The following is a 27,833-nucleotide window of genomic DNA, read 5'->3' on the forward strand; positions in this document are numbered from 1 at the left end:
CACATTTTATTTGAAATTTTTGTCTGAAGTAGCCTAAAGCTCTTCAAGAAACAATTGCACAAAACCATATGAGAGCTGCTAATTTATAATCTTCAGCATCACAGCACAACTAGCTTTTCATTTGGTTAAAAGGAAATGGTTACTTAGAACAACAAAGCAAACCATGTGTCCATAGTTTATATTAAATGCCCTTGGTATTTATTAGGAATACACAATGTATCAAATTGAAAATATTTATTTTCCTGTAATTTCAACAGCAAAACAAAATAGAAAGTAATACAGTGTCATCCCTTTGCCAAACTGTAGCAGATCTTGGGATGTTTTCCTGTTGACAGAAAATTTGAGATCCCAAGTCTGGATATTAGCTTAGTGTAACTTGTTTATTTGAGTGTGTATACCAGCCCCAGAACAGAGGTGCTCTCAAAGAACATACAAACATCTTTGCACCAGGAATCTCACCCCAGATGCCAACATCTGGTTCTGCTGTGTACAGCCCTTGGGCTTTGCGGAACTTCTTCCCTATTTGGACACGTTTCCCATTGAATTCAGGAAGTATTTTGTCTGGCTGAAAGACAGAACCAAAGGAACCTGTGGAAACAAGCTGCTATTTTGTCTTGAGAAGACACCAAGTAACTGCTAGAAGGTATTTAATTTTCTCTGCAGTCCACATGGCCTTTAATCTGATTAAGCTCTGGTCCTGGCAACAGAAGATGAAGTTTTGGTCCCTCGAACCCAATAGCAAAACTCCCATTCATTTCATGAGAGTCAGGATTCAACTCATGAAGCCAGTCCCAGATGCTCCAATGCAAAACCATGTTATGGGCTGATTAGTACTGAAATGCCTCCCGGGGGCTGATAATTGCTCATATAGCCCTCAGCCTCGGAAAAGCTTGAGACAGATTAATCACAAACCATAGCTCGTTGCACCTGTTATTTTCCACATTCACTTTTATGGAAAGAACTGGTTCTTTTTCCCACTCTCAGAGAGACCATGCTGGAAGGAGAGGATGGCAGCAGAGGATGCTGGTTGCAGTCAATACTAGCACAGCGTAACGCCTCGAGGCAAAGAGGGGAAGACGGGGAGCAATTTTGATGTAGGAATAAATATCTGTGGCATGAAACCTCAGAAAGGATTATCAGCTAGAGCAGGTCTTGCTTGGGACAGATGGCTAATGGTCAGCGGAGCCTTTGGGCTCAAGAGGAAAGTTGATTCCATCCTAATTTTTTTCCCCGACAAAGGAAAACATGACAGTGTTTCACCATTAGCAACTATGGAAACAGCAGCTTCTGGGGGACAGTTAGATTCGCATACATACAAGTGCTAGTACTAACACAAGTTTTTAATGACTGAGGGAAAGAGTAGCATTGCTGTAGCTGTGCAAATTCCAGGATGACTAGTTTTTTAAATTACAGCCACTGATATCACTATGAAAATTGAACAAACTTCCAAGCCTATTAAGTCTTCATCATGTCTTCAACTAAGAGGGAGCAGCTTCTGTGCAGAGCAGTTATTTTGTGGAGCTGTAGCAACAAGAACACTCCACTGAGTGGCACCATGCAGGCTGACAAGTCAAAGAGCATTTTGGTATCTTATTTCCAACCTGCTCAGAGCAGGAAAAGATAGTATGTGTTTAATGTAAACACAGATGATGGAGAACGACAGCTCCATTCTGCAGTGCAAAACTTTTTTTCTGAAAAACTCCAGCAGAACGACAATCCCCAAAAGATGAAAGGTTGTTCCCGTTGCGGCACATTGCCGACCCCTGCTATGAAGTGACAATGAACACACAGAGAAACACTCATGACAAAAAGAAAGTTGGTTGGGCTTACTGCAACTTCTAGTTTTCTTCTCTGACAGTACTCTGCAAGTGCTATTTTCAGTTTCATAATTATGGTGAGAAACACGATGTGTTTTGATTCCTAATTTAGCCTGTTTATCCTGAGAGATTCCAGGATCTTCATTTGAAAGATAAATTCAAACCTTGTTTTTCCTTTGCAGCTCACATTCCATAACAAAAACATTGCGTGCAATACTTCGTTACAGGGCTTGGAAGACCTTCACGACCATAAATTTAGGAACTTGTGGAACACAATGGACTTCAGGATGGAAACAAGCCAGTTGGCCTATCTGGTCAGGTCCATCCCTTCTGTTTGAATTAACAGCTGGATTTCACAGTGGGAGAAATCCGGCAGTTCTTTCTCAGGCAAAATTCTCACAGTTGGATTTGCCTCCAACCGTTGTAACTAGGGTGGGAGGGAGCACAACTTACTTTGTTATTTTATGTTAGCTCTCTGGCTAAAAAAATTCCAGTGCAAGTTCCATAGGACTTGGACCTACCCTGTTCTTTAATTTAATGACCCTAAGTGCAATAAGAAAGCCATTCCCAGTAAAACAGAGACAGAGGGTATGTACTAGGTTCTTTGTGCATTGCAGTACATATGGTACACATGTTCTGGAGAAAGCAATTAGAAGCTGGATGCCAAGGCAAAATAAAGACGCGGGACCATTTGTTGCCCTGAGAATGGTATCTAGGAGATGAGTTGCTGGCACAGTTTGGCAGACTGAGCGAGTAGAGACATTGGGTATAGTATACAAATTTTGTTTTCAGGCATGCTATTTCAATTCCAAAAGTAATTGTACCAAAGTTAATGGGTTTGCAAGGATTTACACCTGCACAGGGGTGAGGAGAACGTGCCCCAGAGGAGACAGAGGGGAGAGGCCAGCTGGAATGAGCAGCACAGGATTTCCATGCCTTGGGTTTGGGATCTGAAGTGCTGATCACGGGCAGCGATTTGTGTTACACTGCCAGAGGTGAAGATTAAAGCGCTGCTTGCTTAGGGGTGTGTGGGCTTGGTTCCCTCTTTAGCCTGAGCTTGAGCATGGTGGGACACTGAGGAGATGCTGCCCTCGCTTTACAGTACAGGGTTAGTACAGACTTGATACACAACCCCAAGGGCCCTTGCACTGAGTCCCAACCAGCTCTGTATTACGGGAGGACATGTAGCAGAGCCTTTCCCCCAAGGCTTGTCCCCTCCAAACTCCTTCCCCTCCCAGCGTGTCCCCTCTGCCAGTAGAGAGTGGAAAGGACACACAAGATTTGGACCTGAACAGGCAATCACTACCCAAAAGGAAAACCCTCTGTGGCCAGAAAATGGTGCAAATCTAGAGTGCTCTGCAAGGTAGCTGAGGACCAACCTGCTGTGGGGCTGAGGAAGGTTGTGGCAGCCCAAGCAACAAGATGAAGCACACAATGAAGCAACGGTGTGGGTAAAGCCACCTCTCCAGTGTGGTTTGACCTTCAAATGCTCCTTGAACACAGCTTCTGTTTATACGAGGAGGTAATGGGTCTCAACTAATAAGATATATCTGATTGGCAGAAAAATAGGGGAACTGGACCTTACTGACAAAGAAAAGGTTTGTTTTCCATTATCTTAATTTGCATTAACACTCCCATAATGAGGAGGAGGTTCTGCTGAGGGAGAGGTTCCTGTAGGTGAGGTCAACCACTGTCCTGCATTGGATGTTATCCGGCCTCTCTTCACTGGTGGGGAAAAAAAAGTGCTGCATCCTTGCCCAAGTACTTTGAATTTCATTCTGAGGCAGAGCATCATCTTGCTGTGCAAAAAACACTTCTGTGACACCAATGACAAAAGCCGAAGAAATTAAATCATTAGAAGTCGTATCGCTGGAGAATAACCTGGCATAACTCCATCAAAATCTTTGTTTTATCATGGGAAGCCTTCTTTTCAAAGGATGAATAAACAAAACACCCCAGAGTCCCTCAGTGAGGCCGAGCCTAGCTTCTCCCCAGAAAGGAACTTTTCATCTTTCCTTTGCAAAGGTATTTATGATTCTAAAAGGAGAGGACAAGAGGCTTATTCTCCCCTCGCCTTGCCCACCAGCCCGGCAGGGAGGACCTGCTCTCCTGCGCTCTCCTCCTGCCCCATCCCCGGCTTGGGCCCAGCAATGCCAGCCCCCCAAGGGAAGCACCTCTTTTGGGGTTAGGAAATCCGTGGCTCATTCTGGGTCTCTCTTTGCAGTTAGGAAGACCCCTCAAGATGAGGAATTGAGCCAAACACGGATACCTTTTCTCACTTTGGCTGCCGTGCACGGCCCAACCAGCCCACAGATGGCCTTGGTGGGGTGCAGACCCCCGCCCTGCACTTCTCGGCCCTGGCTTCAGCTCAGCGTGTAACCCCTGCACCAAACCAGCTACGTCTGGAGAATATTCACCTGCTTCAACACAGGGCAAAGAGGGATGTTCCTGTGAGATTTTCTTTTTTCTTTGGTTATGGCTTTATGTAAGTGGCCGACAGGCTGTGATGGAGCTGAAGAAATAGCTCTAGACTCAGAGTGCAGGGATAAAAAGAAAAAAAACTAGACTTTTTCCCCCTTCCCTGGGAAAAGGTAATTTACGTAAATTTATCCACGACCAGCATACGGCAATAGCTCACAACTTTGTTAATGGAAACCTGGTGATCCATAACACTTGTGTGGGAGACATTTGCTCGGGGGTAATACAATATTAATGTTAATATCAATGATCGATCAGAGGATTTGCAAGAAAGGCATAAAGTATTTAATTATAATTACATTGGGAATGGCTTTGTAATGGCTACGACATTTGAATAAGGTCACGTCTAGCCCTCACCCCTGTTATGTTGTTCTATATTAAATGCCATTCACTTTAAGTGCTGGAAACCTTTCTGGAGTCGTCAGAATATAATATACTGGGTAAATTGAAATATGTCTCTACATTTTTTGAAATATGATTGATATCCTTTGCAAAACAAATGTTAACACCTATTTGTACACAAATTTCTTTGATTATATGTTAGGGAAACTCAAGTATGACAGTCTTTCCTAGCAGGCACTTTACTGTGAGCAAAGGACATGGCTATTTGTGAATATTAATTCATCTTACTGAAAATGGTTTTGGATCTCTGCTGTAAATCCACCTGGGTGTATTTCTGCCTTTCCTAATACATTTATCCCGTACTGCTTAGTAGCCATAACTGTATCTCCATGGGTCTCAGCAGCCCACTGTGTTCACCTGGGGAAGGTGTTGCTTAGTAGGAACTTTTGCTGTCATTGAGTTATGTTTTGCTAACAGCATCAACAAAGAACACATAGGAAGAATCATATCCGCACATTTCACAGCAAAAAATATATATTTCAAGTATACTGCAGATGTGTGCTGTAACTATCAGCCTAACAGCAGCATTGCCATGTTTAAAACAATCAAGAAAAAAAAATCTGCATATAAAGCATGATTATATAAATGCAGGTAGGATCCTAGAGGTGCACACATCCCAACACACATGTGAGTGCATGCATACATTGAAGTACTAAATGAGGACATGCTCTTCCCACACCTATTTACTACCGAGCATAAATACTAAAGGAGCAAATTCTTGTCCCTCTTCAAATGAGAATCCATCTGTCCAGTGACCCCAGAGGTTTTCTTCTTTTTCTAACGTCAGTGTAAACAGCAGATCGATCGGGTCTAATGAGCCAAATTTTGCTTTCAGATAATCGCCCTGAATAACCATTGATTCACAGAGAATCGAAAGCTCCCACTTGAAGGCAGAATTTGGTCGCAACAAATCATCCCTTCAAAGTTTGGTAGACATGCAGTGATGTCACTGACATGATTTTCCATTTTGTCTTTTCTGAAGCAGCAGCAAAGACTTTTGCATGCTGTGGAAATTCCTGAAGATAGTAAGTTTTATAGTTTTCCAAAAAACAAGCATTTATTACCAATCAGTGTGAAATACCACTGATGGTAAATTTTAAGTATATGGCAGGAGTTTCAGCATCATGACAACATATATCATGCATTTTTACAACATATAAGTGCAGTGATATTGCTCCCTTTCTCAATAACAATATATAAGAATATATAGTATAAATGTACAGTATATATTAAACACAATGTAAAATAACTTAATGAAATGTCAAAGCTTCTGCATAAAAATTCAAGTCATGCCTTAGCATACCTCTAGCACAATTTTGCTCAATCTCATCTCACATACCTTCATTTACCTTTAGTTCATGTTGCAAAGATAATTCTATCTCTCTGTATATAGTTGCTTAAAACCACCAGAATCCTTCTCTTTTTTTCTTTCATCTGCAGTAGGTGAAGATTGTAGTAGCCAAGCCAAAACCAAGATTTTGTGGAGTCTTTACTAACGCTGCCATTAGGTACTGGGAAGCAATTCATCGGGAACAAGTTGTATAAAAGCGAGTTCTTAAACGCTCGTTACAGTTCATCATTAATGCTCGTTACAGTTCATTGTCCATCAGGTTGTGTTCTGAAATACCCCACTGCATGTAAATGGTAATGAAACGCCTTTCTTTAGAAACGGAGCTGATCATCTAACATTGCTATCTGTAAATTAGAAATCTCACCAGCTTTGCTGAAATCGTATCAAGTACCACTTTGGTAATTGCTTGCAAGAAGGATCGATAAAAATCTATTTAATAGGAATATACAACTTGTCTCAAAGCAGGTCGGTGGAATCCTGGCTTTGGTCAACACTGGATACAGCTTCTTGCAAAGCCGGGTCTCCCTTCACACTTGCTAAATGAAATATTTTCAAGGACTTTCCTGCAGCATCTCAGGAAGCTTTCTGATAGTACAAAGGGAGAGGGTTGTTTTTTTTTTTTTAAAACCAAGGCATTAAGAGGCCTTACGGCTCTGTCACATTACCCCTCAAGGTCTACCAGAGTTCAACAGCCTTGCAATTAGCTTTCTTGGAATTATTTTGAATACAACTTCACCTCAATAGTTTAAACAACTCTGCCCTGAATATAAAAAAAAATATACTTTAAACACTTATTAAGAACTACATTTTCTAATTAATGATGAATTAAAGCTGCGCAACAGTTTGAAACATGATGTTAAAATAAAAAATAAGAGAAGAAAGAATGATTTTCTGTGATTCCTTTTCAGAAAACAAAGCCCCCCCCCCCCCCCCCCCCCCCGCCTTACATTCTCAGCCAGTGTAAGTCGACAGAATTACACTGTTTTAGATCAGCTTAAGTTCTGACCTATATACTTCAGTGGAATTAATCCTAATTTCCACCAGTGAAAGTGGACTCAAATTCACTTTGTCTTTAATAAAGCAACGGGTGATAAGCAAGTCTCTTTTCTGTTGGATTCCGCTTGAGAAGGGAAATTCTTTGTGAAATTAAATGATGTCCATGACAGTTCAGAAAACAAAGCTAAAATCTCATTAATTTCAGCATAGTGAAAACCGATATTGGTAACTGTTATTTATGCTTTAACCTTAGCAAAGTTCTCTGGGTACAGAGAGAGTATCGGCTGGTGAATCGGTGGCCCTTTCTGAGTACTGCTCAGGAGGAAAAGGAGGAGGCAGGCGGCTGATTTTCAGTGACATGAGGCTGCAGAATACACTGTAACTCAGACTTTGCTACCACGAATAAATAACATCACATTGTCCAGAACTGGAGATTAATTTGCTGGGCCTCCAGTAGATGATATTTATTTTCTTGCATATTATATTGAGATCTCAGGACAGGCAAAGGGTCGGGGGCTGAAAGAATGTAATCGATGCTGAATTTAATTTCAGAATCCGATTTTGCTAAGGAGGAATTGCTTAGGCTCTGCCTGTTGGTCATGCTGTTTGGAGCAAACCCACGAGGCTCCAGTAGTCCCGATTCAATTCTTTCATGTTTACTTTCAGAAGAGGAAATGTTGTTTAAAGCAGAGTCCATAGAAGACATATCGGGGGATGAAGGACTTTTCCCTCTGCTTGGTCGCTGCTCCTTATGTTCCCTTTTCACGTTCCTCCTCCTCCGTCTCCGCCTGTAATTCCCATTTTCAAAGAGATCCAGCATGGATTCGCATCCCGTTGCAAAGCTCCAATAGTTTCCTTTCCCCTTCTCGTTCCCTTCTGTTCTGGGGACCTGTATTTATTTAAAGGCAGTTCAGTATTTGTATGTGTTACAGATGCTGCTGCTGAACATCTGCATTCATTTACATTCAAGAGTGGTGTAAACACATATGACAAGACTTTTAAGCCTATTCCCTTTCATTATATGAATAGGATGTAAACTCCATCCTCTCCAATTTGCTATCTATTAGCACGCATCAGACAAGGACATACTCTTTATCTCTATAATTGACAACTCAGAGAGATTTTAAGTGATTCACAGCTCAGCTGTTTGTTTCCCTTCTTTCCTAGTATGAAATTATTCCTGCATGTAATTTTTTTAGCCATGCACAGTGTGTCTGTAAATATACAGTTACTGATCTTACCTTTACAAAACAACTGTTAAGCGACAAGTTATGTCGGATGGAGTTCTGCCAGGCTCTTTGATTTGATCTGTAGTAAGGAAATTTCTTCATTATAAAGTCATAAATGCCAGAGAGGGTGACTTTATTTGAAGGACTTTGCTGGATGGCCATTGCAATTAAGGCAATGTAGCTGAAAAAAGGAAAACTTGCTGTTACACCATCGCCTTACTCACATACTCAGTTTTTAGGACCACACGGGTACGTGTGTGCCTATATCCTGCTGCCAAAAGTTCTCCCGGTGGATCTGCGCCCTGACACGAGACATCCCAGGGATAAGCCCCGAGCGTGGTCGCTGCCTCTCCGCCCCGCGTCCGTGGGCGATACGCAGGCGTTACTTCCAGGCAATTGAGTCCCGACCGGCTGTTTGCCCTGGCGCTCAGCACAGAGTGCTTAGATACAGATTACAGAAAGATCACCCACCTCTCAAACCCCGTCAGAAAAGTTTCCCTGAGCTGGAAGGCTGCAGTGAGACAGACCAAGCTCAGAGACACTGTCACTGGAGACCTTGCCTGCTCGTGGAAAGGACCGTAGCTGCCCCCGCGAACATCTGCACCGCGCGTCTTCCCACCGCACCGGGGCTTATCTGCATCCCATTCACCCATTGGCACGTCGCACATTTAATTCCCCTTCTCCCACGGCTCTTGGAGGTCGGAGGAGACCATCTGAGGTCTGGTGGCTCAACGGTATGCCAGAGTTGCTGTGACCCCGCACGGGAGAAAATAAATCGTGAACACTTCAGATGTGGGGGGCGGGGGGATCTGTCCGCTGCGGTGCCTGCGCCGGGGCCAGACCCACTGCGCACAGCTGGGGAGAGGTCCCACGCTCCCCCGCGAGCTGCGATCCCACCATCCCAGAGCTCAGAAACCTCCCCAGGGGTGGGGGAACTTGGAAAAACTTCATCTTACCTGTACGCCGGTCTGGTGAATTTTTTCTCTTCGTCAGAACTACAAGTAGGATAATCATCCCCATCATAATTAAAGCAGTTGTAGGGGTACTGCGTGTTGTCAAACATTGTCCTGCTCCTTGCTCAGCTCCTGTGGAGTGAGAGAGATGGAGTGATGTTTCTCAGAGCTTGGACTCCCTCCTCCCTTCTTCCCTCCCCTCTGTCTGTCTCGTTCCCTCTCTCCCCCCTCCTCACGCTCCCTCTCCTCCGTGCACACATACTCTCTGTGATGGGGTGGGGATTGTTTTTGCAGTTCTCGCATCCCAGCCAGCCCATCTGTTAGGATATGGTTTTTTGGGTTTTTGGGGTTGGTTTTTTTGGGGGGGTGGGGGTGGGTGTTGTTGTTGTTATTGCTGTTGCCTCCGATGGGGTGTCAGAGCCAGACGGCTGGTGAGTGATGGAGCTGGTGAATTGGGGGTGAACCTTTGAACCGGGGTGTGCACTGCCGGTAGCTCCGCTCTGCTCACTGGGTGGTCCGGGCTGGAGAGGGGCCAGCGCTCCCCCCGCCACATCCACAACGTGACAAAAGCAAACAGCATGATGTTAATAAATCATGCTTCAAGGTCTCTACTTGGAAATTAAACTTTGAGAACAGAGTGCAGCTCCCCCCCAGCCCCTGAGCCCTCCCCCTTTGTATTTTTCTCTCCCCAGCGAAGCAGGGTGACTTTCTTATTTATTTATTTTTAGAAACCAGACGTACAATAAACAGACGTTCCAGGCACTAATGCACGCTTGTCCTGATCTGCAATCTATAATACAGTATAATAGACATAAATTATATTTCCATGACTAAAGGAAAATGTGTATGTTCAAAGAAAGTAGAACAGAGGGATATGAGGGACTACTGTCAAGCAGAAAAGTAAAAGGAAAATAGCTGTAGGCAGGAGAGCTGCCTGTGTGGGCTTTGATCTGAAGGATGAATTAGACTAATAGCCCTGTGTGTTGGCATCCAATACTGTAACAATTTAATAGTTTTTCAATGCTTTGGAGTGTTTTCCAACAAGTGATGTAAACCAAAGGCATCACGCGCCGTTTCGGGGGGACTAAAAAGGTGTATGCCACATGATAATTAAATTATTTGAAGACAGCTCTGTCCCAGGAACTAGCCCCAGGAGGAAATGGGTATTGGAAAAGAGAAAGCAAATTGGTGTGCGGAGACTTACCTGGATGGAAAAATAAAAGCAGAACCACAAGCAATGCAACTTTTGTTTTCTATAGCATCTTTCGTACAAAGTACGTCCCCAAACCCCTTTTGGAGTTAAAGGATACAATTAGGGGAAAATTCATCCAAGAGATAAAGAGCCCTTTAAAGTGATACTTAAGTGGCTCCCAGAGTTTTGACAAAGATGGACATAAGAAAGCTTTTTCTGTGGAATATAACAATACATTATAGCAGGAAGAAGAGGGAAATACATGGCATGAAAAAATAGATGCAAGAGGTGTTTTCTTGGGAATATGAAGCCAGAGCGGATACCCAAAATAAAAAATTATCTCCACTCTGAAATACATCAATAGGCATATGCATGAGGCATGCACTGCAGAGGAGGTCTTAATACAAAGGGTCAGCTTCTGCTGCCTAAGGCGTTAGCAGGGCTTTAATATTGAGTAAGATAGAGCAGATTCAGTGGTGGAGAATGAAATACATAATGTCTGATCTTCATTCATACTCTGTCCAGCTGGACTGAAGAAGTCTGAAATAAAGAAGAAGCTGTGCCACAGACTTGGGAAGATTTTCCCTCACTAAAAACCACAATCCTGGAGACACAAGTAAATGTCCGATTTGATTTTTAGCAGTGGTTCTTCTCTTTGGAGGTGTTTCACCTCACTGAAATCCCAGTAGTTCGAACAGTCTATCTTGTGATTTATAACAATTTTTAAAAAAACCATAACTGGGTTAGTCGACTCTGGTTTGACACAACCTGTTAGCACCCTTTTTTCAGTTCTTCATACTGTATTTATGAAAATTGCCTTGCTAAGAAAGTCAGACAATACACTCTGACCAAAATCCTTACGCATATTTACTGACTGTATGTGACAGGTAAAGTTTTCTGCAACCAGAATTAGGGCAAATGCTTGTAGTGTCATACATTTAGCAATGGTATTTATCTCAATTCCTGTAGTTTCTTGCTGTGGTGAGCGTAACCGGCTCGCCCGTGTCCGGTACGTCTGTAACGTGCATTACGGCTGGTGCGAGAGCTCATGGCCACTGTGTTCCTCACCCATTTCAGTGGAAAATCACACTGGGATTAAATTTCTGTCTCAGCAGCTGGTTTGTGAGACCAAATTCAGCAAATGGAGGTGGGTCAGAACAACCAGGGCTGGTGTCCTTGAGCAGCGTCTCAGGAGCGAGTGGGACCACGGGTGGGTGCAGGGCAGCTTGGCAAGGTGCACAGGAAACTCCTGCCATTGCTGTTTGTGTAACACAGGATCTGTGGGTAAATATCATTATGTCTTGATGGCCAGCAGTGGGCTGGAGGATTTAATTTCTGGCTCTGTAAATATCATCCAATTCACCTGCTACAAATTCATAGACCATAAGAAGAATGCAGATCATTTTTGAGTCCTACAAGATCAGAAACAAATTATATATTATCTCTCATAAACTTGCTTCTGAAATCCAGATATGCAAAACTGTCTGAATATTTGTGAAGGTATTTTTTAAAGCCTGCGTACAGATATTTTATGCTCAAGTCAATGTTTATGGTCCAATTATAATCCTTGAAAATAATACTCCTAAAGAAATGCTAACGTGCTCTTATACGTACCGTGGTGGAGCTAGCAGGTGCCATGCTTATGGTGGCGAAACGTGTTGTACAATAGCTTTATCCTAGCATCTGTGCAGCCATTATAGTTTAACTAGAGTAACTATAACTCATCCCTGTCTTTATCATAAAAGCATAATTTTGCCAGGCTAGTGTTTTCTTACGTTGTATATTTTCAGAACACAAAGTTGTAAACCATTTGATTTGAGATTGTAAATAGGCAATAAAAATGCTGTGAAAGATTTGCCTATTTTTTTTAACATTGATATTAAAAAGTTATTTGCAATTTTTGTAATTATGACAGATAATGAAAATTGTACATGAAATTCAGACCAGTCATAAATCCAAACAGGGCTTAATTACTAATCATTATAGCTCCTCAGAATAACAGTGGGTACCTCAGTGTGTATGACTCCACGCTGACATCCCAGTCCTCTTACTGGTGTAGACTGGTGTTTCCCAGCAGCACAGCTGCTTCTGCTCTCTCATTGAGTTGGGAGCCAGAGCTGGTTGCAGTTTAGGATTTTATCCCAAACCTTTTAGATTTATCATAGAATCATAGAAATGTTTGGGCTGGAAGGGACCTTTTAAAGATCATCTATTCCAACTCCCCCCACTGCCACGTGCAGGGACATCTTTCACTAGATAAGGTTGCCCAAAGCCCCATCCAACCTGGCCTTGAACACTTCCAGGGATGGGGCATCCACAGCTTCTGTGGGCAACCTGTGCCAGTGCCTCACCACCCTCATCATAAAGAGTTTCTTCCTTATATTCAATCTAAATCTACCCTCTTTTGGTTTTAATCAGTGGAACCAAGTGGTGGCCTTTAGCTGGCTTTGGATCACGCCAGGGTAGTCTATACCACCAGTAAACTACTTTCTTTTTAGTACAAGACCTGTAGCTCTGGCAAACAAAGAAGAAGGTGGGGGAATGAAGGTGGTGGGAATTACTCTCCCAGTTGCTCTGATACAAGATAAGGAGAAGGAGACATCCCCAGACCTGGCTGGGCACTTGGCTGCGATGGCACCTGATACCCCATATCAGGGATCTTCTGACAGTCAGCTCAGTGACTCTCATTTCCAGGAAATTTCATCCTAAATTGCTCTCTGCTTCACCCATGGCTATCAGTTGACTTGCTTTCCCTTCTTTTTTTTCTTTTGTGTTCATACGTAGAACTTCATGGAAATACAATTTGCACCACAATTTGTGGTTTTCTGCTGGAGCTCATTGAGAATTGTTTATATTTCCTAGCAAGGGGATTATTTGGAGAGGCATTCCTCATCTGCATGCCTTCTAGCTGCAGCAGTGTAAAACTCATGCATAAAACACAGAATGGGTTTCTACCAAAACAGGAACGTGGAGAAGAAACCTTCAATAACAATTCATCACATTAGAGGTGGTAATAAGAGAGCAACTATATAAACTAGCTCAGATATATTATCCCTGCCCTAGCTAGATACGGAGATTCACAAGGCATATGTGAAAATCCATTTCTGGAGACACTCAGTGTGTTTTGATAGTGAAAAATAGGAAAAGAAGGGTTTTCAGTGTGCAGTGCCATTTCTCCTACCTACTCCTGGGTTGTGACTATTAGTCAAAAAAAATGGTTTTGCCAGAAATTCCAGCTGCCCAAGCTGAGGGCTTTCCACAGTCTTGTGAAGCCCTATGACCACACTGTCACCAGCATGGACTGCATTTCCCTTTGGGCCAGGGAGAAGATTAGACGGCACTTTCTTATCTGCTTGGTGTGCAGACCTGGTACCCCACTCCATCACTCTCCAACGCAACAGACTGTTCTTTTTTCTAACATTATCTGCCTTTCCCAGAGCACAGCAAATCCTTTTCTAGTGAGAAGCTCTCAAACAAGCGAAGTGACAGCCACTGAGTGGGCAAGAAGCCAGGAGCTGTGGAGAAAGCGTGCAGGTCTATGTTTCCTGGTGCAGCTGTTCACATTGATGTTTGAGGGTTGACTGCGAGTAACATCACATGAATTAGCACTACAATATATTATTTGTCCTTTGCTGCCATAGGGTCATGGCTTCAAAGACAGTAGAGGGAGAACATGGGCAGGTCACTATCTTTTAGACATTTATTAAACAAAATTCCTGGGGGTTTTTAACCCATTTTCTATTTGAAACCAAAAGTGATGTAAAGAGAATTAAAAAGCTTTACAGAGAATTAAAAAAAAAAAAAAAAAAAATCAGTTTAGATTGGACAAAATGGTTTGGGTTGACCTAAAAGAGTTTTCAAAATTTTACGTGCTGTCCTTGGTTTGCCCAGCACCTTTCTGCAGGAGGGGTGGTGGCAGTTAAAAGGCCACCTCCCAGCTTCTCTATTTGATATGGATACATGAAGCAGAGGTTCAGAGTCTACCTGCTTGTGATTTGGTATTCTTCTCCTTCTTGGTGGCACAAAATTAAATCCTCCTCTTTGACTTCACAGATAGACGGGATAAAACACAGTAGGGATGTTGCATAGGAGACCTGGCCTTTATGTTGGTGGGATTGTTCTTCCCCCAGCTGTGAAAGTCTGCAGAATCACTGATCCGTGAGCCTTCTGGAGACAAGTAGGAAGAGCTGGAGGGTTTGAAGAGGGGTTAAATCAAGAGGTGATGCCTATTCTTTGCCACATAGTGCACCTTTTGGATGGGCACAACAACCATGTCTTGACTCAGTACACACTTGTTTACCAAAATTGGACATTATCTTGGCGCAGCTGCCATAACTCATCCATCTTTGGTCATTTCTCATTTCAGCTATGTACAAAATCGTTTGGCTATAGGCCTCACTTCATACATTGTTTGAATTCTGCACCAGACACAGCTAATAGCTCCGGCCAGGAAACTTGTTCCAGATGTTAATTAACTCCCTCTGCATTAACTGGAATCACACAATTAAGGCCTGATTATTTATAAAACCATTTTGTCGAGAGAATTAGGAGAATGAACACAAACATCCTGGCTCACACTTTCACACAAATGTCCATGTGCTGTCAAATTGTGGAAGCTGGCACAAGTTGTCCCACACATTTATTTTCAGCCATCATAATTATTCCAGAGGAGAAAGGACAAGACTCAGCCAGGCGTGGAGGAGCAATGCTGAAGCAAAGACGCTAATTCCCAGCCAAGCTAAGGTCTACTGTTGTGGCACCAACAGGCCTCAGAGATGCCTATCAAATATCCCATAGGCGATGTGACTCTCCTACTGCCGTAAATCTAAATGACAGAGCAGCCTCATTTCACCCAGTCACAAATTGCAATATTTAGGAGTTTGGTAGCTACTTGGGGAGTGGAGGACCTGGCCAGTGTCTATGTTGCTTTGTCTGCTCTGTACCACGCGTTCCTTGGTTTAAGGGACTTTTGGGGGGGTTGCACAAGCACTTGACGGATCCACAACACAGCGCGTTCAAACCTGTCCATCTGCCTTGCACAGAGTCAGTGAATCAGAAACCTTTTCTTATCTGATATTGCAAAATGGACAAGTACAAGGCAAGCAAATATAAGGTGCAAGCAAGCTTTGCCCCAGCTGACTGAACGCAGGTGGTCTTGCAAGTGCAAGGGTAACCACCCCATGGCGATGCAGGTCTTCGGCTTCTTGATGGAAGGGGAGGTAGGCTCTGAGCTGCTGGAGCACGTGCACAGCTTGTCTGTGTCGTCTGTGTCTCCAGCCCCCAGAGATGGTCACCATGACCCTCCAGGGACTGTTTGAATCAGATCTGAATCAAGGGGCCATGTGAATCAAGAGAGCCCTGACTCTGATGGCTCCTTGGACAAGCCTGTGAGGTTTAGTGGGGTGTGTGGAGCCAGGACCCACAGCCGCAGGGCACAGGCAGGCTGAGCAGCTGGTGGTTATTCACCCTCTCTTTCTGTGCCCTGTTGGCACCTTTAGCATTGCACCTCCCACACCTTGGGAGAACAGAAGGGATAAGGAGAGGCAGGACTGTTATGTTTTGCTGATTTTATTTGCATTTGAAAGTAATAATTCATTCCAGTTCACTTATTCATAGCTCTCACCCACGCAGAAGTTTTCTGGGAGCCACATGAACAATTGCAAAGCAACGCAGATCAAACTGGCAGGACAGAAGTAACTGGGAACTGGGCCCTAAGTGAGTGCTCTTGCTGAAGAAGAGGATGGTAGGCAGGGACTCCATGTTCGTTCGTAACTGAGTTGCAGGATTGCTGCTCTCCATGTCCTCCAGCTACTGGGTTCCCTTACAGGCATAATCCCTTCTAATTTCTCCATAAGGTGCAACTTGTGGCTGTATAAACCTGCCAGAATATTCCAGTTTTCTGCAATACCCATCTTTAAAATGAGATCACACTTTGTAAGATGTTTCCTACCTCTTAGTTACCAAATGGTAATACTATTTCTCCATTACCGGTATGATTTCTTTTTCCCATAACCCACCCCTCCTAACTCATAGATCTCACTTGATGTATTTCTCCCAGTAAGCAAGTTCAGTTGTCAAGGCTTTTCTTCATTCTGAAAAAAATGTCATGTTTTGATAATACCAGTTAATCTACTTGACTTCATTCCAGGATAAACACTCGATGGTTAATATGTCAGGGACATCTGATTATATTTTCCTCAATGCCAGACATAAGCCTTCTTCTCTTCCTCTGAATTAGAATAATCATTCACAGTTCATCATTTATTATCCTTCAAGTATTTGGCTATCTATCACATGAAAGCAACTCTCAGCAGAGAACAGTCAGCTAACATTGTATTTTGAGGTTTCTGCTGATAGCTCCTTAAAGAGGTGTAAACTCCCTTCTTGCTTTTCCATCCTTTTCATCTTATGAGAGGCTTTCCTGCACGCAGCGGAGTCTAAAGAGAAATAAGCTTTGATCTCTGCCACCTGAAGTGCATTCTCACTATTAGTAGTTTCAGGTGAAAATATTTGTAGTGTAACGCTAGTCCTTGGTTCTGCTGTCTTTAGGAAGGTTGGGAGCTTTGCTGCGTGTCTGTTTGTGAAGTCCTATTTTATGTTTGAACAGGGTAAGTGTGATAAAAAGAATATATATATAAAAATATAAACCAGCTTTGGTTTTGCTTCTTCTCATTAAGTTTTGACCTTAGATTACTTTTCTTCATCAGCAGTTCCGTTTGATCAGTTTGAAATGTCTCTGGGATTTAAAAGAGTCTGAAGCCAACTTGTTGTACTAAAAGTTTCTCACTTTCCCTATGCTCAGCGTGTAGCTGCCTTCCTTTAGACAGCTGAATTTAACAAAATGAAACCTTTAAGAAGCTGAGTATTTCAATGGCAGCTCAGCTTCTTCATCTGGTGTGTGGTGCTTTCATGTATATGTGGGTAAGTTCTCAGTAAATGGCATATCTTGATTAAGAGTTGAAGATTTCCTTATTTGAGAGTCAAATCCTGTGTTTTTTCTGTCTAACCTATTTTTGCAGTAGCATGTTAGACTAGGTGTGTAAGCAAAAGGGTGGTTATTTACAAGCATACCTCTCAGTTAATGAGTATTTCTCAGTAGTTTATTTCTCTTTAGCATCTTCCTTATTTTCCAAGTTGCTCATAAATTCCTACAAATAATTCTCAGGACTTCAGAATTTAGAAATATTGGTCCTAATTCTTGAGCTCTGGATAGAACACTTCTGTGGAAATAATAGACGATGACTTACGCGTATTTAACTGCTGGTGTGAATTTCTAAGCAAACAGCAATTTATGAAACTTCAAGGCTTCAGGGACTCAGTATTTGGCTGTGTGCTCAAAAACTAACAAATAAGATCTCAGAAATCACAGGGGAGCAAAGTCAGCGCTTTTGCCATGCAAAAGATATTCCTAAATCCAACTGTTTATGTGTTCATCTGCTCTAATATTGTCCTCAAAGTGAACAAGCACATCTATTCTTAGAGCTCCAACCCAGCTGTATGGTGAAAATAGTATTATACGAGATATTTTGCAGCGTGAAGCTTTGCAAGCAACAGAGCTGGGTTTGTGCCCCGTTTGCGGCCACAACTACAGGGGCACCCAGACAGCCCAACGTTGTACTTGTAAAACAGAGCCACGAGCAAAGGACTTGTATCAGTCGGCACCGCAGCAGCTGCTTGGGGCAAAGGGGAGCACAGAAGGAGGAGTTATGTGGGTGGTGATAAAAGTAGTGACATGACCCAGGAAACAACCAGGAATGTGTCTGTTTAATTGTGGATCCTGTTGTTAACAATAGCCACAATTAGGAACTTCAGCGTTGCCGTTTGTAGACTGGCCCGTTCAGGGTGGAGGTGACACACAGGGTGACCTCAACTCTTCTTTCTTTATAGCTGCCTGGGAGTCTTGACAAATTGTTTTTGTTTTCTTTCTTTTTTTTTTTTTTTTTAATACAAGTCAATTTGGAAAAAAGATAGGCACAATCACAAAAAAGAATTTTAAATGCTCTGAGAATAATGAGGAATGTGCCGACCCTCCAAAACACGTGCGGCCACTGCCCAGCACGCAGCGTTGACTTGAAAGGAAGCAACGATACAAGACAGTTCTGGGTGCTTTGCTTCACGTCTCTGGTTTTAACCCAACCAAATACCATCGTGCATGTGCCAAAATGAGCAGAGATTTGCAGTAGAAGCATCCCCACTACGTGAGCTGCCTTTTCCAATACGATGTCTGACAGCAGGACAATAAGCGTGGCTCTTGGCTGACTTAGCCGGGCTCGGCAGCGCTTGGTGTTATCTATTCAGCGTACTTGGGAAAGACCTGAAGCAGCCTCTTACCCGACATCAGGCTCTGGGCTGCTAAAAGCAATTTATACTGCAGAAGCAGCCTGTAAACAGAAACAATCTCGAAAACTGCTCAGGTGTGGAGATGTGCATCAGTATTGACAAAGGACACTGGGGTAGAATTAGCATTTCTAGGAAGTGGGATACAAAGCAGCCAAATCGGGATTCTGTGCTTATTTTAATTTATGTTCTGGCATGTACTGCAGAAATATCTGCTGTCAGTGCATCACTGCGTGCTGGCAGTCGAGAAAACTGGAGCATGGGAGTTTTACAGGTCATACAATGTACTTTTCAGCTATTCTGCAATAACTATGCTTAGGCAGAGAACACTTCTTTTTGTTCATTTTATTTAATAAGTAAAAATCAGACACAGGATGAGAAGATCATGGAATGGCTGTCTGAATCATGAATTCTTATTTGCATTTTGAAATAGAACTCAGTAGAAATCTTGGATCCCAATAACTCTAAATTTGGACCATGCAGAATTCATCTCAGTCATCTTGTGGTTAAGGGCCTATATATCTCTTGCTAGCTTTTTCTTCTAAAAAAAGGCATCGCAACTATTTATGTTTGTTTGTGTGGTACAGGGTTGAACAGCATCGAGCAGAGAGCCAGAGATGTATTTAGATTCATTCCCCTGGAATACGGGTGGGGATGGACATGTTCTTGATTAAAACTTGGAGTTTAGAAGATTGTTTCCCAAAGTTATTTTTGGTTGCTGGAGTCTGGATCTGAAGCTTGTCGCCTGGCTCCAACCCCAATGCATTCATATCTCATTTGGGCAATTTAGAACTTAATCTTTATTTGGAAGCAAAGGAGAGCAACTGTTCACAGATTTCAAGGGATGTCCCCAATTTTCCTTAGGACAGTGTAAAGCTGGCTGAGCAATCAGAGTCCTACAGACAGATCCATCTCTCAGCCTGTCGGTGTATTTTGTTAGCGGATGAGGGGTACACTGGGAAACCTCTGAATTTCCTTGAGGTGTCTAGGGAAAGGATGACACCTTTGTGTAAGAATACTTATCGGAAAAGTTTTCTCACCCCATTGCCCTGCTCGGGCATTGGCTCACCAATGCAGTGGTGCTCCACAGCATAAACTGTGCTAATGATGGGAGAAGTGATGGGAGGGGAAATGGTGAGCGTTGGAGTGGGAAATGGGGATCGTGGGGACAGACCCAGCAGCTTCACATCGAGAAGCTCCTGCTCCCCTCCGTCTGCAATGGGAAGGGCAATCCACAAATCCCACAGAAGGCAAAACATGACATATATGAGAGATTATCCATTCAGGGGTTATTTAACATGACTCAAAGGGGATGAACTGCTAAAAATGCTCAATATTCGGAAGAAATAACTAGCTTGTTCATTCTGAGCAAACTAATCCAGTGGAGCTAATGAAATCATTGTAAGACCTGCATTACATGAGGTCGTCAACAGCAATTTGACTTCAAGTTGTGATATCAAAGTACATTCAGAAACTGGCAGTATTGCAATGGGGGAGCGGGATGTCAACATGAAAATGTCCCCAGAAGGGGTTTGCCTGTGGCCTGCACCACGGCATCAGGATGCTCCCAGTGGAGCACCGGGATCTGGCAGGATGCGGGGATGTGGCGCGGGAGCCCAGAGCCTGCTGCCCTGCTGCTGCCCTCTGCCCCGTGGAGGGCAGGGGTGCCTGCCAGCTTTGCCCCCTCTGTTCTTCCCTGGGTGACCTGAACATGCTCATGCAGGTTTGGCTAAGGGGAGAGCACGGGGCATGCCAGGCTGAGCAAGGGCTCCCTTGCTGTATGTTCCTTCAGGGTCAGCTGCTGTTCACTGCTCGGGATCAAATCCCCCTTAATCCCTTGGAGCAAAAGACCCCAGATTCTGCCTGCTTGGTTTCATTACACCAGAGCAGAGCTGAAACCGTTAGAGAGACCATTTCCAAGCACAGATGCCTAAAAAGCTTTGTGGTGCATGTTCACCCCGTTTCCCCCTCAGAGGGCCGAGCAGCAAGGACTTTTTGTGCAAAACCCTTTTAAAGATTTAACTCCGATCCTGTGCTGTGCTCCTTGGGGGGAGGAGGAGGGTCAAGGCTCTGCAAAGATGATGAGGAGGATTATCCTAAAAATCATTAAATTGCAAAATAAGGGTGACTATCACTGTTCTGGTTGTTTATTTTGCACATTTGCTTCCTACTCATCCAACCTCTTGCTGTTAGGCTGGTTTCATTAGAAATGAGAATTACATGAAGACGTTGTCTATGTGCAGATATTTGTGCATCAGCCAGTTCCTTGCTTCAATCTCTAGGCTTATTTCAAACAATTTTTGTAGTAGTTGAGAATTTTATTAATGATTTATTTATTATCTGATGGGAAAGCTGAGCTTGGACTCACCTCTTGCTGGACGTCTGAGACGTCACGAGCAACTGCACTTTGGAGGCAGAAATTGGCGGCTCTGCCGAGCTTCTCTGCTCCCTGAGCCACCTCCTGCCATTTGAAGCAGCATCCCAGTCCTCCCTCAGCTGTGTAGCACCTGATGGCCATCAACCGATAATGCAAAAAGTCAATAAGAAAATTATTTTCCTACTGCACCACTAGATGCCCACCTTTCTGGCTAAAAAGTCCAGGGACTGAAAACAGATTTTTCCTCTTTGAAAGATAAATATTCTCCAGCAGCCACAGGTTTAAGAGTGGGTTTTACTTCACAGATGACCTCAGTTCTAGCTAAGATTTCATGGATCACTATGTACCCTGGCAAAAACATTCACCCTCCTCTGCATAGTGCATTGATTAATACAGTAGTATGTGCTAATAACCTAATAATAAACTGATTAATGGTTTGATAAATCAGTTGTCACAAAGCAAGCCAGGAAATACCTCCCCTGCTGAATAAGAGGGCACTGTCAAGCTTAATGTGAATTTAATAAGAGCACACACGCAACCATTGGCTCCAGATGGTGGTCTGCTCGACTACGGGACGTGCTTGATCGCAGTAAGCGTTCACGCAGAGGTGGTGAGGATATATGTTTAAAAAAAAAAAGAAAAGTAAGCAGAAGAAGTGAAAGAGGTCTGTATACATCATATTGTATAAAGGCTTTTTACTGATTACAGGTTGACCATAATAACAAAGGGTCAAAGGAAGAGCCTGATGCTAATGAAGGCAAGGAAGAGTTAACAGGGTCAGGGTTACGACTCTGGAAGTATTTCACCCTGCTGTGGTACACAGCTCCTTGCCTTTGTGCAACTCCACAGCAATTCGCACAGAGCCAGGAAAATCTTTTCAATAGCTTATGTTCCTGCAGAGCTGCGCCGACTATAGTTAGGAAGCAGTGGGGATAGAGAAATATTTTCTGTACAGTGGGAAGGAGAAATATCTTTGCAGCACTGGTACCGCTCCAGGAGCAGTTCAGAGCTGGAGCTGGGTGCTGCTGCCGCTGCCGCCCTCTAGATGGTGCAGTCTGATAAAAAATTTGAGAAAAGACTGTAATTTGCTTTGATTGGGGGGTCTCCCTCTTTTTCTGGGCAGAGATCTCTTTTTTTTTTTTTTTTTAATTGCATTTACAAGAGGGCATATTGCCAACGACTGGGAACTCGAACACCACACTGCTGGTAATTCCCTTAAGTGTTGGGATGAGAGCCAGATCCAGTACGGTATATGCGTATTTCCTAAAACCGGGTGCACTGTACTGTACCTTAAGCTATTTTTATTACACATTAAGTTTCTACTTAAACCATTCTATTTCTATTTATTTATTTCAATCCAGGCGTCTGTGTCAGGAAATGCACAGGGTTTCGGAGGTCAGACTGGGAAATATCACAGAGCTGAGTAAGAGACCTGGTTCAATGGTTTTGGGTATTTATAGCTCAGAACTACAGGTTGCCGACTGCGAATTTTTAGTGACCAAACCCAGTAGTGTATATGCCGTGCTGCAAAGGAGATATTTCACAAAGCTGATCGCTGTCAAGTGGAACTGATTGAAAAATAAAAAGACGGAAAGAAAATGGGAATAAAAATATGCCAATTCTTAAAAAGCAAAAAACTTATGCAAAAAGTCCACTTGAGACAGAGGGCAGCAATTTGAGGTAAAAGCCCACTTTCGATTCACTGATGAAATAAATGCACCAGCTAGAATGCAAAAAGCGAGATACACCAGATGAGAAAGAGTGTGTGTACGAATGGGCAGCGGCTGACACGAACTGGAGATCGTGTGGTCCAGAACGTGACGGGGAGGTATATAACTGGAAATCCAGAGCAGGAAGGGTTAAGGAAAATAAGAAGGAGATTTGTTTTGAAGCAAAAACATATCCTAGCAACATCACAGGCCTAATATTAGGTGGAGACACTGAAGCTGACACAGCCATGGGAAAGGGAGAGGTATCCAATAGATACCTTCTGTATTTGGAAAGCAGCTCTCTTCACATGAGCTTGGCTGGTACCTCCTGGTCCATTCAGCTGGGAAAATGTTAGGCATCATCTGCTGGTGAAAAAACTCAGACTTAATTATTCTCACCACTAAGCATCCCGGAAGAATTGGCCAAGGAAATCTCTGGCCCATGAGAATTCATTTTTGGGTAGCTTGAACGTGGTGAAATCCAGGATGGGAAGGATCCTACTGCTATGTCAGTACTAGAATGGGGCCAGCCATTCCCACTGGTGGGACATCTTGTCATCCAAGAGGTGGACAGTGAATCCCGTGAAGATAAAATGCATGGACAGGGCTATAATTAATCCTAAACAAATAGAAAACAGATTTTCTAAATAAGGCCAAACTTTACGAAGTTTGTAATTTGGTATGGTCTAATTGCTGAACTGGAGAGTAGGTAGATAGGAGGAGGTCGTTTTGCTTCTGCTCAAGTACCTGTGACGCCAATGATGGGACTGTTCGTGTGTTGAGGGGTTTGGGAGTGCTGATGGGAGCTCGGAAGAGACTGGCACTGCCAAGCTGAAAGAGCTTAGCTGAAGGGAAGGTCACAAGGGAACGTGACTGTGGTATATCCATAACACGGTGAAAAAGGACATGGCAAAAAAGTGACACATTCAGAGTGGAGCAAAGGCACCCATGTTAAATGGAGGGACCAGGAGAAGTTGCCAAGGGAAGCAGGTTGCTTTGCCATCTCCTTGTGGCTTCAAATCAACTGTAGTTACCTTTCAGGTAACTGCTTTGGTCAGATAATTCCTGGGCTCAGTCCGGGGATACCTGGTGAAATGCTGACAAAAGGAAGATCAGGCTTAGATCAGGTCTAAGGTCCCCTCTTGGCCTTTAACTCTGAAGTAATGAAAATTGCTCTGAAGAAAGATTGATAGAGACAATGTGTGAGAGGAAAGAATAAACTGGGGATTTTCTCCCCCCCCCCCTTGTTCGTGTAACTTGAATTTAGTTGCTGCTTATCTCAAGCTTGGTAGGTCTCACTCTGCAGAAGAAAACAATGATGTTTGCAAGGGAGAGCCTTGAGGCATTGTTAAGGACATTCAGCACCTGTGAGTATTTGAGGACATCCAGCACCAGCTCTGACCCAGCTGCCACCCGGGTGCGACACAGCTGTGTTGGCACGATGTTAGACCTGAGCTCAGAAGCCGCACCGAAAGGCTCGTTCCTACACATCCAAGCAATTCATTGTGTCCTGCAAGGTGACACGTCCCCTCCAACACCTGGCAGGTCGGCGTGCCACTGCTGGGGATGGAGGCGTCAAACCTGAGTCTGTGCCCAGGTCTGGGGAGCCGGACAAACCGCCAGCCTGTGGACGTCCCTTCGTGGGGTAGGGCACGTCCACACCAGCAACCAGCCTGCCCAGCAAAGCATCAAAATAAGACCTCTGGTGCTGGAAATTGGTCTGTATGAATTTTTGTGGGTTTTCTTTAAATATTTTTTTTAGTCTTTACATTCTCTTCTCGGTGTGTAATTGCTATTTACAATGAATTCTTCCTCTCCTGCCCTTTGAAGTGACCTTTGCTCAGACCTGCTGGCCTCTCCTCCAGGCTGCATGGGAGACAGCATGAGTGGAGCAGCTGGGGCTTCTTCAGATCAGGGAACGCAGTGGCAAAGAATGTGGCTGGTTTTTGCAATAGACTGTAAGCTCCAGTCCAGTGGGTTTTTAAAAGTATTATCAGAAGTGAAAGGCTACATTTAAAAATGTATAAGCAGGGACTTTCAGCACTGCATGCCTTCATTCATAATTAACTAGTGCTCATTTCTAAAGAAGATTTGATATTTTTACAAGGTAAATGTACTTTAAAACCTTTCTTTACTTTGCAGTGAATGTGTGATTAAGTGAACTTACTGACAAGGAGGAAAGGCAAGCAAGGTTTAGAATAGGGTCACCCAGAGAGCTGTGAATTGGTTGTAATTTTCATGTAATTCAGCTGTGATTGGGAAATGTTGTTGCTCCTGTTCATAGTACAGCCATGGGTTTGGTGCTGGTAGAGCGGCTTTCTGAAAAGATCTCCAAATTCTTGGCTGGTGACTTATTATTACCTGCATCTTTATGCCTGAAGCAAAGGAGCTGCTTGGTGCAGAGGACGTCATTCTCATCCGTCCCTGATGTGCCAGAGCCCAACGTTGCTGAAACCAGTTCAGCAGACTCATCTGGCCTGAAAGTTGCACCAGAGTGTCCTAATACCTAAGCTAACCCCAAAAACCTGTTGATACGTAGGTAGGAGAGAGAGCTCTGCAGATGCTAAGCTAGACTTGGCATAGAGTAAATTAACCACTGAGTATAAGACAATTTTCTCAGCAGACCAAACAAAAAGGTGACCCCAAGCCCCTGCCTCCTGCCCACAACCACAAGGTCTCACTTTGCTCAACTTTGGTGGTGTGCTCAGTCTGGGCTTGCCAATTCCTGCAGGCTAAGAGAGATTTACTTCTGCTGTTTGCTTTCCTCCCATGGAGCAAGGATGCAGGCTGAAGTTGTCCAAGTTTTAAATGATCTTCCACTGCATGCCCTTGGAAGCAGAGAGAAGGTTTTGCTATAACTCACTGGGAAAGAGTTCTAGCACGCTGCAGGTTGCTGTAGGCCAGAAGCTGTGAGCAAGCCTTTGAGATGCTGGGGCAGACATCAAGTCACAGCAGTTTAGGGCCAGTGGTGCCATATAGCTGTTCACACTTCAGCCAAGCTACCCCCAGACGCAAGTATGTGCACACTTGATTTAGCTCTCTTGCAAAGACACGCTAGATTGATTTGTCCAAAGTCACTGCCTGGTAGAACAGGGAATGGGACTCCAGTTCAGGCACAAGCCTGGTCCGACCTGTGATGTTGTGTTGGTGTAATGCGTTAGTGCTTAGGCAGCAGCTCTCTGGCTCCGGAAAGGCTTGTGCTTGGCGTGACAGAGGAGTGCTGCTGTACCTTGAAGATCAGCTCCAAAAAGCTGGACTCTGGTCCATGAAGGCAGAAAGACTCTAGTGCAGAGCATGAAGTCCCCTGAAGCGAGGATGCTTGGTGCTGATGTATGTAAAATATAAAATAACTTTGCTCAAGTCCATCATCCTCCTGTTGGCAGCAGCCAGCTGGTACCTGCGATGCTCCCACCTGGACGTGGTCTGCTTGCCCAGGCCCAGCACTGGCACTTGCATAGATCTGAGCTGGGAGAAGGACAGAGAAGATGTTTACTCTAACAAGAGATACCCACCATTTCGGTCTCCACAGTAATTGGGAGCAAAGCACTTTTAAGGCAGTTTCCCTGCACCTATTATATAGGCACAGTGTGAGGTGCAGCCGTTAATCAGACAAGCTGCTGGAGATAACTGCTAATTGAGAGCAGTCTGACTCCCTGAAGTTTCCCTCCCTCTTTCCACCCATGCTGAAATACATAATTTGTTTGGCACACTGGTGTTCGAGAGCAGGTTGTGGGTTTTTCACTTCTACTGTGCGGGAGATCTGAGGAGGGGATAGCAGTGTTGATGCAATAATAAAGCGCGTGTGTGCTACATGCCCCTGTCTACATCTACGCAAAGGCGTGGGTGCTGTGTGTTCATATTCCAGTTCTGCAGGAAGAGGTGAGAGTGGGTGGCTGATAGGAAGCGATGGGAGAATTTCCATGGACATCTGACTTTGAATGTCCAAATTGGTGGCCACCAGCTCACCAAAGCAGCATCAGTATAAAGAGTGTTCCTAGCTGGTGTCGGAAAGCTCAGCATGCTCAACTCGTTTGCTTAATGAAAGATTGTGTTGCAATATCCAGTACTTCAACATGAGGAAGACTTTTTTTGCACTAACAATCCTCTTAAAGTCAGAGAGCCACTTGTGGCTGAAAGTGCTGCTCACTATCAGAGCTCCAGAGCAGGACTAGCTCAGAGTACGTAGAGAAATGAAGAAAAAAATGTAATCTCGTGTATGGCTGGATAGATCAGGTGGAAAATTCATGGACATCACTGGAGTTGCAGCACAGTGAAACCAAAGTAGGAGGAATCAGCCAAGCCCCATGTCCCAGACGTGCTACATCACGCTCAACAGCCTTTGGACAAGGTCGCTGCTGCCCGAAACGCTGTGAGTGAGCACCTGCTGCTTTATTTTCTAGCCAAAATAATTTCCATCCTCATTTTCATTTTCTGCCAATGGATGCATTTTCCCCCAATGGTGATCATGCACAAAGGGTGCTATTAAAAACCACGCTAACTCAGGATTAACTGCGAGAGACTTTTGACTTGGCGTACCCCTCGTAGGCACTCTTATCCTTTCTCTTTGCTGCTGGCTCAGGTGGGCGAAGAGAGGCATGAGCAACTTGGGCTCCTTTGTACCAAGGCAGGTGGGACAGTGACAGTCCCCCATGTTACATCTGGAAGGGGCAGGGAACCATTGCTTGTTGCATCTAAGACAACTCTTTGTGTGGGGTGTTCTTGCTTGGTTTTGTCCCCAGCACAGTTTTATTACCCAAAGGGAAGTCTTTCTGGGGGAAATGTAAGACAAAAACCCTCTGTCCCAAACAAGGCCATTTGGGGACAGTCTCTGCCTAAGCTTGTTCCCGTGTAAACCTCAACTGGATCTGGCTTTTTTTTTTCCCCCTGTGCTACTCAGTTCTTCATCCTTTAGGAGTTGCGTAGGACTTAGCGATGAAAGCCTGCCTCGTACCCTCAAAGGATCAAATCCATGTGGCCTGTTTTCCAGCCTGA

At 44.0% G+C, this 27,833-nt stretch overlaps 1 protein-coding gene across 1 annotated transcript; it reads right to left on the reverse strand.

Moving 5' to 3' along the window:
• Positions 1-6,028: 6,028 nt before the first annotated feature.
• On the reverse strand, positions 6,029-9,359 carry FOXL3 (forkhead box L3). The gene is made up of 3 exons (XM_010304366.2): positions 9,230-9,359; positions 8,286-8,454; positions 6,029-7,933 (listed from the first exon to the last, which is right to left on the reverse strand). The coding sequence occupies exons 1-3, from the start codon at positions 9,334-9,336 to the stop codon at positions 7,457-7,459; spliced, it is 753 nt and encodes a 250-aa protein (XP_010302668.1). The 5' UTR covers positions 9,337-9,359; the 3' UTR covers positions 6,029-7,456.
• Positions 9,360-27,833: the final 18,474 nt, after the last annotated feature.

The sequence above is a fragment of the Balearica regulorum genome, chromosome 15, assembly GCF_011004875.1.
Source record: "Balearica regulorum gibbericeps isolate bBalReg1 chromosome 15, bBalReg1.pri, whole genome shotgun sequence".
Taxonomy (NCBI): Eukaryota; Metazoa; Chordata; class Aves; order Gruiformes; family Gruidae; genus Balearica; species Balearica regulorum.